Below are 16,921 nucleotides of genomic sequence, written 5' to 3'. Positions count from 1 at the left end.
TTTTAAAAAGTAATAATGGAAATATTAAAGAAAAAATACTAAAATAAATTTTGACAGGTAAATTTTGGGATCATGCAACTAAAATTAAATTCATATAATATTTAATATAACGTACATTTTTCTTAGTTTTTGTAGGATTTTTATGAATCAGATTTAGAGAGATTTTTTTCGAAATTTTTTGTGACAAAAGATCTACACCAAAAAATTTGGTACAAAAATTATTATACTAATAATTCTATTCCTAATCGGTATTCTTGCACGGAAACTATATAGCAAAAGAGAAAGACTCTTACTAGTTTACCAGAATAGAAATTTATATTAATAAATAAAATTTTTTCCATGATCGGTAGTGTTACTGTATCTTCAAGCAGGAGCTATTCTACCTACTTAGGCCTGAATAGGCATCGTAGCTCTAACTATGCAGAAAGAAGGAAAGTATAGCATCAACAAAAAAATGGGGTAGTTTTTTCTTTCCTCGATGTTTCATGACCCAGGGACGCCAAAAAACAAAAAAGGGGATAATTTTCATATGTACATATGTATGTACGTGTATCCGTATGTACGTTTATTGACATGTTTGAAGTAACTTTTGACTGAATAAATTTTCATGAAATTTTGTATAAAGACTCGGGCCAATTTTTTGGTATAATTTTAAGGTCAATAACTCTAGTGGGTGGAAAGTGATTTTCGAGAGTCAATTTTCTCAAAATTTTGTATAACCGCACTTTATATTAAGCTCAGTACCATTTAAAAAAATGGTAAGATAAGCATACACGCAACGAAATAAATAAAAAATCTTATCATTCAAAAAAATTTTGTTTTCCCAAAATTCCCTCTTCCCAAAAAAATTAAAAACCTATCGTTTATTTATTGATTTATTGAGTATTTTTTAATCGAATTTTTTTCATGTATTCCTATACATAGTAGCAGTGCAAATGACCCAAAGAAAATATTTTTGGACAATATAACGGGTAGGCAATATAACGGATCAAAGTTTAAGAATATCGATTTTCTTAATTTTTTCAAATTTTTTTGGTTTATTAAACTCTTAATATCATTAAAAGTTTAAATAATAAAATTTTAGAATAGTATTAAAATAAGATTTCATTATTATTCACCCCCTCCACTGCAAAAAAAATAAAATTTCAGGAACTTATTTTGTTATATATTTTTAGTAGAATTTTTTTTAGTTTCTTCCATTTAACATACTAAACAAGAAAAATCAAAAACTCTTCTGGGAAGGTGATTTTCGAGGGGAAGAGCTGAAAAAATACCGATTTTTTTTTTAAATTAAAAAAAGTTTTTAGTTTATTTAAACATATAATCAAAATGTTATAATAAAACATTATTTTATTGAAAATTCAGGTAGGAGTAACCCGAAAAAAGAGATCTTAGGTAACTTTTTCATGTAAAATTATGTTTTCACTATATAAAAATAAATAATCAATGCCAGGAAAGTCAGCTTTTTTTTAGATTTTAATATGTTATTTGGTTTTTATTTAAAATCCCCCTTTCGTTCTATCTCTCTCTGTTTATAAAGTGTATAAATAAACAGTTTCTATATAACCTTTCCTTGAAAAAAAAAAAAATATATATATATATATATATACTAGCGGACCCGACAGACGTTGTCCTGACGCGGCATTATTCTGTAATAAATGCACACACATAAATATATAAGTAACTTAAGTTAAAATTAGCAGGAATGTGTTCTAAATTTAATTAAAATGACTATTAGTATATTATCAGTTTGTGATTGTTGTATTATTGTAATAGGTTTATTGATTAATTATGTGTAGTATGGTTAATATTTATTTTCACCAAATATTGAGATGTCCGATGAAAATTGAATTAAAAAATCGAAACGTCGTAAAATTAATAATTAGTGTAATTAATAAATTTTCATTCACATTACTACTAATTTTCACTTAACATCATTCTAAAAAAGTACCTCCTACATATTTTTTTTTATTTAATAATTTTGATGTTTCATAACCATGTAACAGCTTAATTAATCAATTAATAAAAAAAATTAAAGCACTGTAAAAAGCAACGTAGTTAAAACTTTAGTAGAAATTTTTATCATTTTTATCATTCTTTATTTTAACATCTATTTTACCAAATTTTATATAATTGTAAATTAAAAATAATTTTAGAAAACTTTTTATAAAATTAATCAGCTAAAACATTATAAATTCAATTTTTTAAATATACTTTAAACTATATTATAAGTAACTTATATTTTAATTTTATAAATGTTATAATTTACTTTACAAACTTAAATTTTTATTTTCAAAGAGCCGTTCAATACTTCATAAGTTGCATAGAATCAAATGAGAAATGACAATTTAAATTTGTAGGTTAAGTTGATTGTTATTGAATGCACGTGTATACATCATTAAAATTCATGAAAAATCATGTAAAATAATCACTTCAATACTGCACCTTATAAATTTGCACAATGCATATTTTTTAATTAAACTTTAAAACGGTATTTCAATAAATAATATTATAACATTCTCAATAAGCGCGCAATTCTAGCAGACTCGGCAATGCTTCGCTATTGCTAGATCTGAGTATACATATAAATTAAATGACAACAATTGAAAGTTTCATAAAACCTTAAAAAACTGAACATTAGCAATTTAACCTTTCACTTTATAAAAGTCACAATGTAAATAAATCCAAATGGCAAAACAACAGCAATACCTAACGGATTTAATTCACACCACTCTCTAATCACAGTATTCAGTGGAAAATAATTTTTTAACGAAAAGTGTTGTGGCTGCAAAATCATTACAATTAATACTGAACATTAAGAAACTTACAAAACATTACGGAACCTTATAAAATTTCACCTTTAACTTTATAAAATTCAGAATGTAAATAAATCCAATTGTCAGAACAGCACTACCTATCGGATTTAATTCAAACTATTCTCTAAATACGAATTTTAATGAACAACACTAAGCTACGACGCAAGTAACTGATATGCGAAAAAGCAACAAAATAAACAAAATTCCTAGAATCCGATCGCAGCACCAACTATCGGGTTTGACTGATAAACCAAAAATTAAAAAAAAACTCCTAAAACGCGATCGCAGTTCTGCCTACCGGACCCACACGCCCGGACCCAATTGTGGACCTTAACCATCCCAAGATCACATAATAAATTAAAACAGATAAATAAATTAAAAAAACATTTTCACTTCAATAATGTACCTTACAGATTTGCACAATGTATATTTTTTAATTACACTTTAAAACGTTATTTCAATAAATAATAATATATTTCTCAATACGCGCACAATTCTAAACGCGATCGCAGTGCCTACTTGTTACTAAATCAGTTGTGATTTTGTTTACATTGGCAACGGCCATACGGGCTCTTTGTGATTGGTCGTTGTGTTTGACAGCGGCCATCTTGCATTGATCTGATTTGTTTTCCTTGGGTTACATTTCCATCTGATGTATTAGCCTCTTATTTATTAAAAAATCTCTTTTCTCGCGATTTTTTGTAACACAAAATTACGAAATATTTTTCTCAATTTGATCGCAGCACCAACTGTCGGGACAAACTAAAATTAAAATAGAATATTATTGAATATTTGGTACTGCGATGGTAGTGCAGTCTGCCGGATCCAATGTAAAACATTCCAAAATCAACAACTACTTATAAATAAAAAATTAATTAAAAAACCATTATCCAGTGGACCAAATTGTAAATCTAAATCATTCTCGAATCCCCTTGAACACACACACAAAATTTCATCAAAATCAGTCCAGCCGTTTAGTAGAGTTCACTTTCATACACACGCACACAAGAAATATATATATAAAGATATATTATTATATTATTATATATAATATAATAATATTTTCAAAAAAACTAAGCCATCTGAAATCATGTTTTATTGAGATTTTAGTGTTGTTTTTTATTTTTTGTTTGATTAATTTGTTATTTTTTCATATATTATTATTATTCATATATCTAATTCATAAATGGGATTTTTTAATAATTAGCTTTATTTGTATTTTTAACACCGTGATTGATAATGTAAAAAAAGTAGGCATAGTTTTTTCACTGCAAAATCTTGTGAGATTTTTAGTCATAGAAAAATGGATTTTGTTAGCTTATTTATTTTCAGAAATTCTCTTCTTAATCAACAGTTCAAACGTAGTAATGAATTTATCTGTATTAGTTCCTTCCATATTAAAAAAGCTAATCAATCGGAAAAGTACGTAAATGGAGAAAATATAACGCCTTTTTAAAATATCTAATTTTCTTAATAATCGATGTTTAATTATCTCTTCTTACTGGTAAAATCTTATCTAAAACTTCGGTAATACATATTTTTAAATATGATTTTTTTAATAAAAAAGAAATGCAAATGTTGAGAACATAAAAGTAGTTGGCATTTAAAATTAAATTACAATTTCTATTAATACTTAAGGAAAATATAAAATTTTCTTCTTATCTCCCCTCTTTTTGATGTAAAAATTGCGATACTAAATCATAATTAGACCTATAGAATTCAAGTCTGTGGAACAAGACCAACACAAATAAATATCAAAATTTTACATAAACATTTTAATCAAAACTAGTTTGACCAATTGCAAAAGTAGCATGGTGTATTTTTAACTCGGTTATCTTTTTTTTTTCTTTTTTTTTAACTTCTCTACTCCCCTGGGCTGGACCGACTTGATGGTATTACGCCACCCAGGGGAGTGTCCGTTACTCTAATAGGCCCTCTCCACCTACCGGCTGTATACCGGCATGGCAGGTCAGGCCTACCGGTTGGCTCTTTTGAGATTTTTTTTTAACTTAGTTAAGAAAACCTAACAGTCAACCCAAGGAATCCTCAGCGGCTCAACGAAACCAGCACACCTCAGCATGCTGGCTCTCACCGCTGAGGCTGTCCTCTAAAAACCCATATTCCTTTCATCTATAATTTTTTTTTAAGGATTGACGTTATGAACTCTACAAGCTTTCTCCAATTCTCTATCCTACTGAGCATATGATCTATTATCTCTCTCGGAGTCTTTCCGTCAATACCAGCATTGTATCTTAGCATTTGCCATTTTTGGCAATTCAGGAAAGTATGCTCTACATCGTCACGTTCGTTACAATACATGCACGAACTCGGTTATTTACTGAGTCTTATATGGTCGATCACTGAAGAAGAAAATTGCCAATTTCTTAAAACATATCAGATAAAATTAAAAAATTCACCCATATAAACTTCGTAGACGGCATATACATACCACGAAAATTAATTACTTTAATAAAAAAAGTAACTTTAAGTTGATAATTAATTGGGTCAAATATAAATGTTAGGAAATAAAATATACAAAAAAAAATAAAAAATAAAATAAAATAGTGTAGTTAATATTAATATAAATCTAAGCAGTTTTATCTTTTTGTTACAGTTGTTCCTATATGTAAAGAAGATAGAGAAGAATTATACGGAGCACTAAAACATGAAACAGTTGCATTAAAATGTGAAGTCGAAGCAAATCCACCAAAAGTTACATTTCATTGGACATTTAATAACTCTGGTGATTTAACTGAGGTACCACCAAATCGGTATTCAAGCACTGCAACAATATCAAGATTGAATTATACACCGGTTTCAGATATGGATTACGGTACTTTATCTTGTTGGGGAACTAATTCTGTTGGAAAACAAAAAACTCCATGCGTCTTCCAGGTCGTGGCAGCAGGTATGTTACTTGTTTATTTTTAAATAAAATAAGTAAAAACAATATACTTTAGTTTTATCAAAAACAAAATGATTTTTTATTAACTGTGTTAATTTTGAATAGAAGAAAAATTCTGCAGGTGTAAAGAAATATTTATTTTACAACGTTCTAGCAAAAGCGTATTACTTTATGAAAGTGGTGATTCCAGAATATCCTCTTAAATATTTAGTTCATTCGGGACTACCCATACCATTATCGTGTTTTAATATTTTTACATTTTCATAAGATTATGACGTAAAAGTTTATTTGCGATTCTTTATTATTTTTAATAATAACTGATGTTACCTTCTACGTTTTGTGGATTTGAATACATAATCCACATTTGGGTTGATTTTAAAATTTCTTATAATCTGTGAAAATTTCTTTGAATGACCAATCCTGAATTTTTATATTGTTATCCTAAAAATTATGGAACAATTTTTTTATTCTTATAATATTCGGTAACTAGCATTTCCGTGGCGGCTTCGCTCGCACGATATGTTTGCATATGGTTACTTGTATGTCAACCAATATTTTGTTGTTTTGACACATTGTTATTTATAAATTATAAAAGTTTTTATTTTCTACATGAATATGTATATTTTTTTATTGTTTTCAGCTTACTAAAACAATTAAACAGACAATATTACGAAAACAATAAATTGTAGAATGTTACTTCACTAATTATTTTCTTCCTTTTTTCTTTAAGCCCCGAACTGTTTACCACAGTTCAAATCTCACCAATCTCACTAGTATATAAATATATAAAAAAGTATACAAAAAACATCTAAAACCACTTTTACCAAATTTAATTTTGTTGTATATATCGAGAGATATCGTCTATATTGATAGTTGTGTATGTCAATATTGATTTTTCAGACAAATAACATGTTATTAGATATTACGTAGTTAAATTATAAAATATTATGGAACTAATAACATGAAACAAAACTCCGGAAAAATAATAATAAATTGTGAAATTATCAGCGAAATCCGTTAAATAGATTTTGAGTTATTAGGATATACAAAATTAATATTACCTTTTTTTATTTATATAGATATATCGCTAAAAAGAATTACTAACACAGACAAGTAATATACGTAAATACATTTCAAAAATAAATGAAAAAAAAATTACACCAATTTATTTCAGATTATGATGAACAATCGTCCAATTTGATATCACATTTAATTGAATGTGAAGCCATAACAATTGCAAAGTAATTTGTTTTTTCTATATAAAAATTTATGATTTAGTTATTCTGTATTTAAAAAGATTTCAATGAGTGATGAATAAGAAAATAATAGTCCTTATATAATTATATATAAATATAACTAACTTTTTGTATACTGTCTGTAAGTGCATGCAGAGAGCTTTCCTTAAGTTCCTTAAATTGTCTGCGATGTGTCTAATTCCTTCAAAAAATCTCTATTAAACAATTTTCATGCGTTAAGCTAATAAATTATTCAGGTATCTGGTCTAAGTAGGATACAGTAGAACATAAACAGAGAATGAATGTTGTACTATAGCATGATATTCTTGGAATAAAAAACGGGAAATTGCAAAAAAATAAGGTGACTAATAAATTCGATACCCATAAAAAATATAAATTGAATTTAAATTTTTTACCGCGAAAAAAAAAACAACATTCACTTATTTACTACAATATCAATTTATCTAACAAAAATATATTTTAATTTCTTAATCAATGACAAAACGGAAACTAGTATTCGAATACAGATTTACATTCACACATTTCTAAACAAAATCATAAATTAAAACTTCATTTACGAAAACCGGAACCTATTATCAAAATGGTATCAAGCAAATTTTGTAAGAAGATTCTGACCCAGGCCGATTATACAACTCAATTTTTTTGAACCTTTTTTATGAACATACTGAGACTAGAAATCACAAGGTCGAGCTGGGTTCCGGCTTGAATGAAAAATTTCTAGGTTCTATTTCGTACGTATTGCGATTCTTTATTGAAAACTAAACACTGCGACGTATCATTGTCTAAAATCTATTACATTTACTTTTTCGTGACATGACCTCGTGTATCAGCCAACTTCTTCAATGAACAAAAATTCATGTTAAAAAGCCCTATTTGCCGTTAGCTGTTATCGACACGTAAAACAAATATGTGAAATGAACTATAACTTTGTACACTTAATTCTCAATTCAAAAATAAATTACCTTTCCTACATTCTCCAGTGTTAAATATTATGCAGAAAAATTACGTCAAATTTACATTTCTATTGTGCAAACTAATCAGCTAAAGTCATTTTTTTTGTATTTGTCAAAAAGGACTAGATTTAAAGAGATACGTCCTTCCACATAATTAATTGAAATCATAAAATATATGTTTACATCGGGTTGTATATACGTAAATACTGAATCATAAATGGATGTCAATTGGGTTAACAAATAATATTTTATACTTATTGCGTGCAACATACGGATAAGATAATTCTCTATCATGTCACCTACTCGGGACCTCTTCGAAGAGAATAGCAGTTCCGAAGAGGTCGAACTTGGGCAGACTGATTACTCTCTGGTCATCAATTCTGCGGCGAGGGATCGTGAGGTGGCCTATGCTATTTGCAGGTCCATCCCACGGGTGTTGGAGAATGTACAAGATTGGCAAGTGTGCTTTTGTGGCCCACAAGAATGTACAAGATTGGCGGGTCGGACAAGTTTTACGGCGGTCCGTGGAGAACGATGGGGAAACACCTCTTTGTTCATCTGACACATCCCCATCATCGATGATGGGGATGCCTGTGTCAGGCATCCCTTCTTACCTGGCAGGTAACAGTTGTGGAACCGACTTAGATGTATGACCATGCGTTGAAATTCTTACTTTACCGGGAGTATCATAGGCTATATAAATATAAATGTTTAAATAATTAAAAAAAAAAATAAAAAAAATAAAATATATATATATATATACACACACAAAATTTTCACCCTCGCGCTCTTTAATTATCCTATATTAAAGAGCAGTATTTGTCAGCTATGTTTTTTTCGGCAGTCATGTTTTTGAATCTTTACTGTTTAACTCTTGCTATTTAATTGTCATTGCTCGATTGTTGTATTCTCTTGATTTCGAAAAGTCTGTTCGAAGGAAGATTCGGCAGTGCATGGTAATATATTGATAGAGTGTACAACGAAGTTCTCCTGGGACTTTCATACATATTTTGTTTGTGAAAATAATCGAAAAAATCATATAAACATGTCTTAAAATGCTTCGTTTACAGCTAATGAAAGATTTCACTAAACTACTTTACTTTAATGTAAGATTTTACTTTAGTGAAAAAGTTACAGCTAGTGAAAGATTTCGCTTGGATTTCAGCTATCTCGGTGAACGAGGTCATATTGAAATTGTTAATTAAGGTCATTGTATGTTAATTAAAGAGCAGAATAAATTATTTATGATTTTTGACCAGAAAAATCGAATAAAATAGGTCCCAGAACCATATCTGACGTAGGTTTTCAGAAATCTGGGGAGAAAATCAATAAATTGAGATAAAAACCCTTTTTTTATGGATTACGTACAAAAACTTTGTTAAATGAATGATAAATACATAATACTCTTTAAAAAAAAATTTCTAGAGAATTTAATTCTGGATATATTGGATAAATTTGAAGATATAAAAATTTAAAATAAAATAAAAAAAATTAGAAAAATTCAAATTCTATTTAGAAACAGTACATTACTACAGTGTTCAGAAAAAGTACTTATTTAATATAAACAAAAACCAAATTCTGTTTTACTGATGTGATAAATTTGTTAAAACAAATTCATTGTTGAAAATTGTTGTTAAAAAAACTGGAAATTACTTAACTGAATAAATTTTTGTATTGACAAATACAATAAATTATTTGAAAAGTTTTTTCGGTGTTGGTAATAAAATTATAACAACTGATCTACAATAACAATGCTCTATTAATGTTTAAATCATTCTGTAAGTTACATTCAGTACATAGAGTACTGAGAACTGTGCTGTCGTTAGCTAAACCTTTCTGTGAATTTTAGTTGGAACATGATCGGTTTTCCATTGAAGTGATATCGACACAGGAAAAGAGATACGAGTTATCTCTGTTCTTTTGCTGACGTAAAAGTAGATTGACGAGTAGAATAGGTTATAAAAGTACCGGATGAACTACGTGATACATTCTGTATGTAAAATCCTTATTTGTTATTTATTTTTTTTAAAGATTTATAAGCCCTTGACATTGCTTAATACGAATTCTCTTAGAATAATATTTATAATATAGTAGTTCAAACAATTTTCGTTAAAAATTTATGAAAATTATATGTAAAAACTTAATTAAATTTGAATAACTATGCGTTTCAAGAAAGAAAATGCAAAAATGTGAAAACATTTAAAATAAAATAGGAAAATAATTATCATTCTAACTGAATCCTTCCTAGTAAAACCAAATTTGAAACTTTCTTTCTAAAACAATGAAATTTGAAATAACAAAATTTTTAAGGATTGTTAAGAAATAATTTTTGCTTGTGATCAACAGGTTTTTTTTACTATTATTTGTGATAGTAAAAATTTATGAAATGTATTTAATATTCATAACAATAAATTGATTAAAATTTTATCAAAAGAACAGTTTTTTTTTTTTTAAATTCACCATTTAACTTAAACGAACAAAATTTTGCATTCAGAAAAAAACTGATTATTATAAATCAGGTTACCATCTAATCTATTTTTATCTATATCTATTATTATAAAACAAAAACATTGTAAAAACGTAGCACGTAGATTTCATTATTCTTTTTTTTACAAAGAAGAGAATATTTTCAGATAACGTAATGACAATAAATCATCTTCTTGAATGAGAGCGGCTTCCTTGGAATCTAGAAATTCTAAAACTCTGCTATGTGATTTAAAGAATAAGTTAATCGATTAGACCATAAAGCTAAATAAATGAAAATAGCAGCTGAAAATGTACTTCTTTATGAAACGAAAATAAATATATATATATATATATATATATATATATTCCCCCCCCCTTTTTAAACAAGCTTATTAGAATGAATTAATTAATTATTGGTTTCATATTTTAATTTGCATTATTAGTTGTCAGACCTTTACAGATCAAACAATAATATTAATAATAATTAGCTAAAAGTATATATAATTCTTTTGTATCAATAAGAAATAATATTCAGTCAAGCGTTCTTTTATACAGTAGTATTAAACATGATTTTGAAATTTCTTTAAAATTTATTTCATTTATTTAAGTATTGATCTCTGTATATATTACAAAATATTCAAATTCAGTGCGTGAAATAATAAATATAAAATAGTAGGCCATTATATATTACACATTGTGTCCCACGAAGAGGTATACGGTTTTGATTTAGTATAATTCGCCTACTCCACCAATGATTCTATTGAAACTTTACAGACGTAAATTAAGTAAGATAAGGTTCTAAAATTTCCAATAAAAATTTCAAGCTTCTACAATTTATAGAAACAAAATGGCGGCTTTAAAACAAAAACATCAATTTCAGATAAACCATATTTTTTATTTATAGCAAGATAGCCGGTAAAAATGAGTAAAAATAGATTATAATTAGAAGTAGAATCATTGAAAACAGTTAGATAAATATTCATGGTTATGAATAATTATTAACTTGTTTAATTCAATCTGAATAGCTTTTTAACATACGTCATCTGTTTTAATCAGTTTTACCAGCTATTTGTAATGAATAAAAAATGTGGTTTATCTGAAATTGATATTTTTGTTTGAAAGCCGCCATTTTGTTTCTATAAATTCTAGAAGGTTGAAATTTTCACAGAAAAGTTTTAGAACGTTAGTTAGAAGGTCTGTAAAGTTTCAATAGAATCAATAGAGGAATAGACGAGTGATAAATCGAAACCATATACCTCTTCGTGGATCACTCTGTATGTATATATATATATCCGTATATACAAGTAATTAAGAAAAGCGCAGTGAGTTGTTCTCTAATGCAACATTTTGTAAGTTTTGTGCACTCTACATTCTAGAAACTTAAAGCTGAAAGTTTATGCTTGGCATACATAGGTAAAGTTACACACTTAATATTTAGAACCTCATAACGTATGATCATTTACAACCTATATATATATATATATATATATATATATATATATATATGTATGTATACACCTTAATGTTTTATTAGATTCACCCAGAATACAAAACTTAATCCAACATATATTTTCATGTAAAGCAGCTAAACTGTTTTACATCAGAGAACATTTTCTGTAAAAAATACCTATGTCAAACTTCATACACAAATTCTACCGAATTTTAAATAACCTTGTTATAAACTAATTTTCTGAGTAGAAGGAACGCTTTGAAATTCTCTTTTGCATGTTCTTGACTTTATATTTTATAAATAAGTAAGTAAATATATATATATATATATATATATATATATATATATATATATATATATATGGAGAGAGAGAGAGAGAGGGGGTCTAAAAAGTTATAAGTTGATTTAATTTTTTTTCGAGATAAGTACAATTTTTCATTAAAAAAGTTGAAATATTTTAATAACATTTTGTTAAGAGGTAAATAAAATTGAAAGGTTTTAAAAATTGTAAGAAAACTTAAAAAAAAAAATGAAAAATAGAACTGATTTCACTAGATGTTAATTTTATTTAAAGTGAAAGTAAAATACACTTTTGATATAGTTTTGTAAATTTCCACTTTTAAAATCAACACAAAAATAAAAAATAACTACCAATATTTTTTTTCAAAACTGAAATAGGCACTGACTTCAAAAAACAATATACAAAGTAAAAAAAAAAAATGAACATGAAAAAGTCAAAGAAATGAAAAACAATATAACATTTCAGTCTTTAGTGCGGCCTTTTTTGGGGGTTTTCTTTAATAAATTTATTTTATATTACATTTTTATTGTTACCTGTGTTTTCCTTATGTGTGGACCATTGTTTTTACTAGAAAATGTTCCTGGTTTAAAAAACATAAGTCCAACAGACCACGAAGGGATAATGAAAGGATTGAATATTTCCATTAAATTATTTTAACCGTAATTAATAAACCGGATAAAATTTACGAAATAAATCCTAAGATCATTGTTTTTAGTCCTACTGATAAATAATCTAACTGTAATAATTTATACAGAACAGTTCAAATGCATAAACATTTAAATTCCTAGGGACAGAGAAAAGAAGTTAACAAACTGGCATCCGGAATTTGAATTCAAATTCTAATGTTATACCAAAAGTAGGTTACAGATTGTTTCTGATAGGTTGAAGAACAATTCAAAAAATAATGAAATGACTAAATATTACCTTTTCGTTTAAAAATTACGGATTGTAAGAAATTTTATATATTAATGTCTGTTTCAAAATAAATCCCTCGTTTTTATTACGCATATCTTTATTAACGTTTGTTAAATAAGTAATCTTTTCCAAAGCCTAGTTTTTTTTTTCAAATAATATCAGTTACATTATTTATATTTTTTTTATCCATGAATATACACATAAAGATTACATATTTTAATATATTCTATATCATACCTAAATATTGTTTATATATAATCATATATATTCATTCAGATTAAAATGAATACCATAGATTTTTAAAAACATACTGGGTCAATATGTTGACAGATATATTCTAAATAATTAAAAAAAAAAAAAATTATTTGTAAAAACCTTTAGCAATTTTAAAGGTTCTTTTATTGGTAAAATTAAAAGAAAATTAAGAACCGTCGTAGTGTTTTCTATTATTTACAGTATTATGAGAATTCTTGTGTTTTTGAATATGAAAAGTCAAAATACACTAACATTGAAAAGAGTACTTATTCGAAAACAAATATAGTTGTTTATATTTTTTCAGTCTCAAAATCTGAAACTGTAGTCGGATCGTAATAAACAAAATAATCCTGCAAAACTTAAAAATAGTAAAATATTAGTATTGGCTGAATGAAGCATATATCATCTAGCACTTTATTTCAGTTAAATGAGAAGAAATTATTTCTACGAAAATAAAACATTTAAAAAAGAGAATTTTGAACTTTTTTCAAACATTTAACTATCGCGTGGTTATATTTAATTTTTTTTCTTTACAATCATTTTATTTTTGCAACATAAGGTTCATATCAGATTTATTAAAAATCAAATCATATATTTAATTCATTTTGAAAGTTGAATAAAAAAAAAAATATTTGTTGTTGAATGAAAAATTGTTTAAAAAAATATTCATGCTAAGAATATTCGAAAAAAAACGCTTTTCATAAGTTATGCAAAGAAGAAAAATTATTTTTCACACCACAAATATATATATATATGTATATATATTTTAAATCGCTGCTTAGAAGATAATTTGCTGGGTCATCATTATCAAACAGGAACAATGAATAAAGAATAGTTTATAGGACAAACTTTTAGAATTATTAGCGCGCTTTTTTTCGAGCTTTAAACTGATTTAAATCAAGGTTAAAACAAAAACTTACTTGCTTTGTTTCAATCTAGTATTGTAATGTGTGCGAATTCAACTTAATAGCGTTTTCATCCCGAATACTGACAGTGTGCGATACCGAGAACTGCATCTGCATCACCGTCTGACATGGAAAAGTCATATCAGGGAGAAAATGAAGCAGCTTAAGATTAAGTTAAGGGAGATGTACTGGTTGCTAGGCAGGGGTTGGGAACTGTCATTATCTGACAAGTAATTTTTGTACTCACGGATCCTTAAACCGATTTGGATCTACAGAATCCAAATCGTAGGACAAGCGAGAGTAATATCAAAGTCGTACAGAGATTTCAGAGGAAACTATAGAGAATTATAAGAGAAGTACCGTGGTTTGAAAAAAAATATATATATACGATTATCTAGAATTGCCAACCGTTCGAGAGGAGATACGGATATTTGGTACAATATACATAATGAAACTGAACAAACATGTGAACTTGTTCGCGCTTAACGTCCTGGATAACAGGAGCACGTTAGTCACTTAAAACGACTCCATTTAGATCTCTTAAGTTCTCCGAAATTTGAGATGAATCAGTTACCCTAGGATGTGAATTGTCAAAATTCTTCATTTCGTTTCGCCATTTACTTTTGTGGTTCTTTGATTTGTTTCACGATTTCTTAGTTGATTATTTATTCATTATGTGATTGATAAGACGTTATTTTGGTGTTTTTTTGTTTTTACGTTCTGAACTTGATCAATATTCTTTTGATTCATCTTTATATATATTTATTTAAGTTTTTTATATGTATCTATGTGTATATATATATATATATATATATATATATATATATATATATGAAGGATTCCAATGGAAACTCCTCTCTGCATTTCATTTTTTTTTTTATATTCAAATTAACTTACGATTTCGGTAAAGTGCAAACGATTGTAAATTAAACACTGCGACAAAAAAAAAGTTATAATGAGGTTGTATAGGTTAATATAAAAGTGTAGCATTAAAAATATAACAAAAATGAATGAATTTTACTATTATTATTAAGCCCATACGAAGGCGATAGTAGTAGATTGTATAAATACACTGATAGAAGTGTCTGCCGAGGTATTTGCATCGATGAATTCTGACAGTGGCCAAACTGATAACTGTTGTGTTATCTAGTTTAGAGGGTGTAAAAGACGACCTGCGGTACAGCCCATCACAGGTAGGAACGGAGGCGGAGATGAGGCGTTTGGGATCTCCACAAGGTGGATGTTTTCCTCTACGAGGTCTGAATTTTATTATGAAGTAATTTATTAACTTTGAAACTAATCAGCAAATAAAATGGCGTACTAAGAATAACATTTCTTTTATTTATTACCTTAATAACATATCAAGAATTTCTACCAAGTAAAGACTACTTTTACACTATTACAAAGTTATTTATATTTCAAAAACGTTGGGTAATTCATTTGAGACTTCATCGTACTTTATTCATAAGATTTAATGATAGTTAACAAGGAACAATTTTTAATTAAGACTTCTCATTTTATAATTATTATACTCGAACTTCTTTTCTAATTGAAAAATAATTTTTCTAATGCATATAATTATCTTATTTTTATTGATGTTTACAAATGTTTTATTTTTTTATTCTAATTGGAATAGTTTCTACATCATTCTAAAATGAATTCAAAATAAATGCGTTTGAGGAAAAAACTGTGTTTTTTTTTTAATAATTAAAAGATTAAAACAGGAATTTTATAAAATTTATATTTTTATGGATTATTGGCTACTGTAATATTTGTAATATTCTATTAGATTACAGAAAAAAAAGAAAAAAACGTTTTATATGTGTAACCGTGGTATTAACGTTTAAAGCAGAAAAAAGAAATATATAATGGTTTTAATAAAACCCTCGTATATAAAAATTTATAAAGCTATAAAAGCATTAGCACATAATGGAGGAATAATATTTTACATTTCTTTTGTACTATGTTTTCGAACTCAGAATATTTTATATGGGATATAGGGATTAATAAATTAAACTTTTATATCGTTTTACAATACTCTTAAAGCTATTTATAAGGGATGCCAATAAAATCAAATGTAATTTTTTCTCTATCGAATTTCCCATTAAATCCATTGTTACTTTATATAACGTATAATGATTGTTAAAACCGAAATGATGATTTCCCTGGAGAAATTTAATTTTTTCGAAAAAAGTAATCTTCTCTAAGTTAATGCAACAATTCCCCAAACATTTTTAGGGCAATTAATATTTTATTATTATTGCTGTAAGTATTATTTCTGATACTTTGGTTATCCAAATATAAATTTAACGGTTCAATGCTTAATACGTAAAATAGAGGTTAAACATTATTCTCTTAAATTAATATAATTCATAAATCTCGTAGAAAATATAATAATACAAAAAAACATTTAGGACAAAAGATGATTTTAACAATCCATACAATATATTTACAATAAAGAAACAACTAGAAATAACTATTGGTCCCTTGCTGCGTTATTATTACAAAGTAATGTTATGTATTTTTATAAAATCGGTTTTAAATCTTTTCCATTTACAGCACGTCTCACTCCCAAACCCCCTTATATTACTCTTTCCTTTCCTACCCTTGTACATAATTAAAACCTATTTCCAGTCCGTCCAGACCTCCTACTGAACGGATCGGGCTGATTCTTTTCTATTCTGTACGGAATGCCCTGC

General features: G+C 27.1%; 1 protein-coding gene across 1 annotated transcript in view; it reads left to right on the top strand.

Moving 5' to 3' along the window:
• side-IV (sidestep IV transmembrane protein) overlaps positions 1-16,921 on the top strand; it is a 430,043-nt gene that overhangs the window by 324,973 nt on the left and 88,149 nt on the right. Inside the window, exon 9 of the mRNA XM_075365383.1 lies at positions 5,431-5,724. Coding sequence (XP_075221498.1) covers positions 5,431-5,724 — 294 coding nt within the window. The remainder of the gene's footprint in view (positions 1-5,430; positions 5,725-16,921) is intronic.

This window comes from Lycorma delicatula, chromosome 5, assembly GCF_047948215.1.
Source record: "Lycorma delicatula isolate Av1 chromosome 5, ASM4794821v1, whole genome shotgun sequence".
In the NCBI taxonomy this organism is placed as follows: Eukaryota; Metazoa; Arthropoda; class Insecta; order Hemiptera; family Fulgoridae; genus Lycorma; species Lycorma delicatula.
The sequence above is the reverse complement of the archived record's forward strand: the minus strand, read 5'-3'. Positions and strand labels throughout refer to the sequence as shown.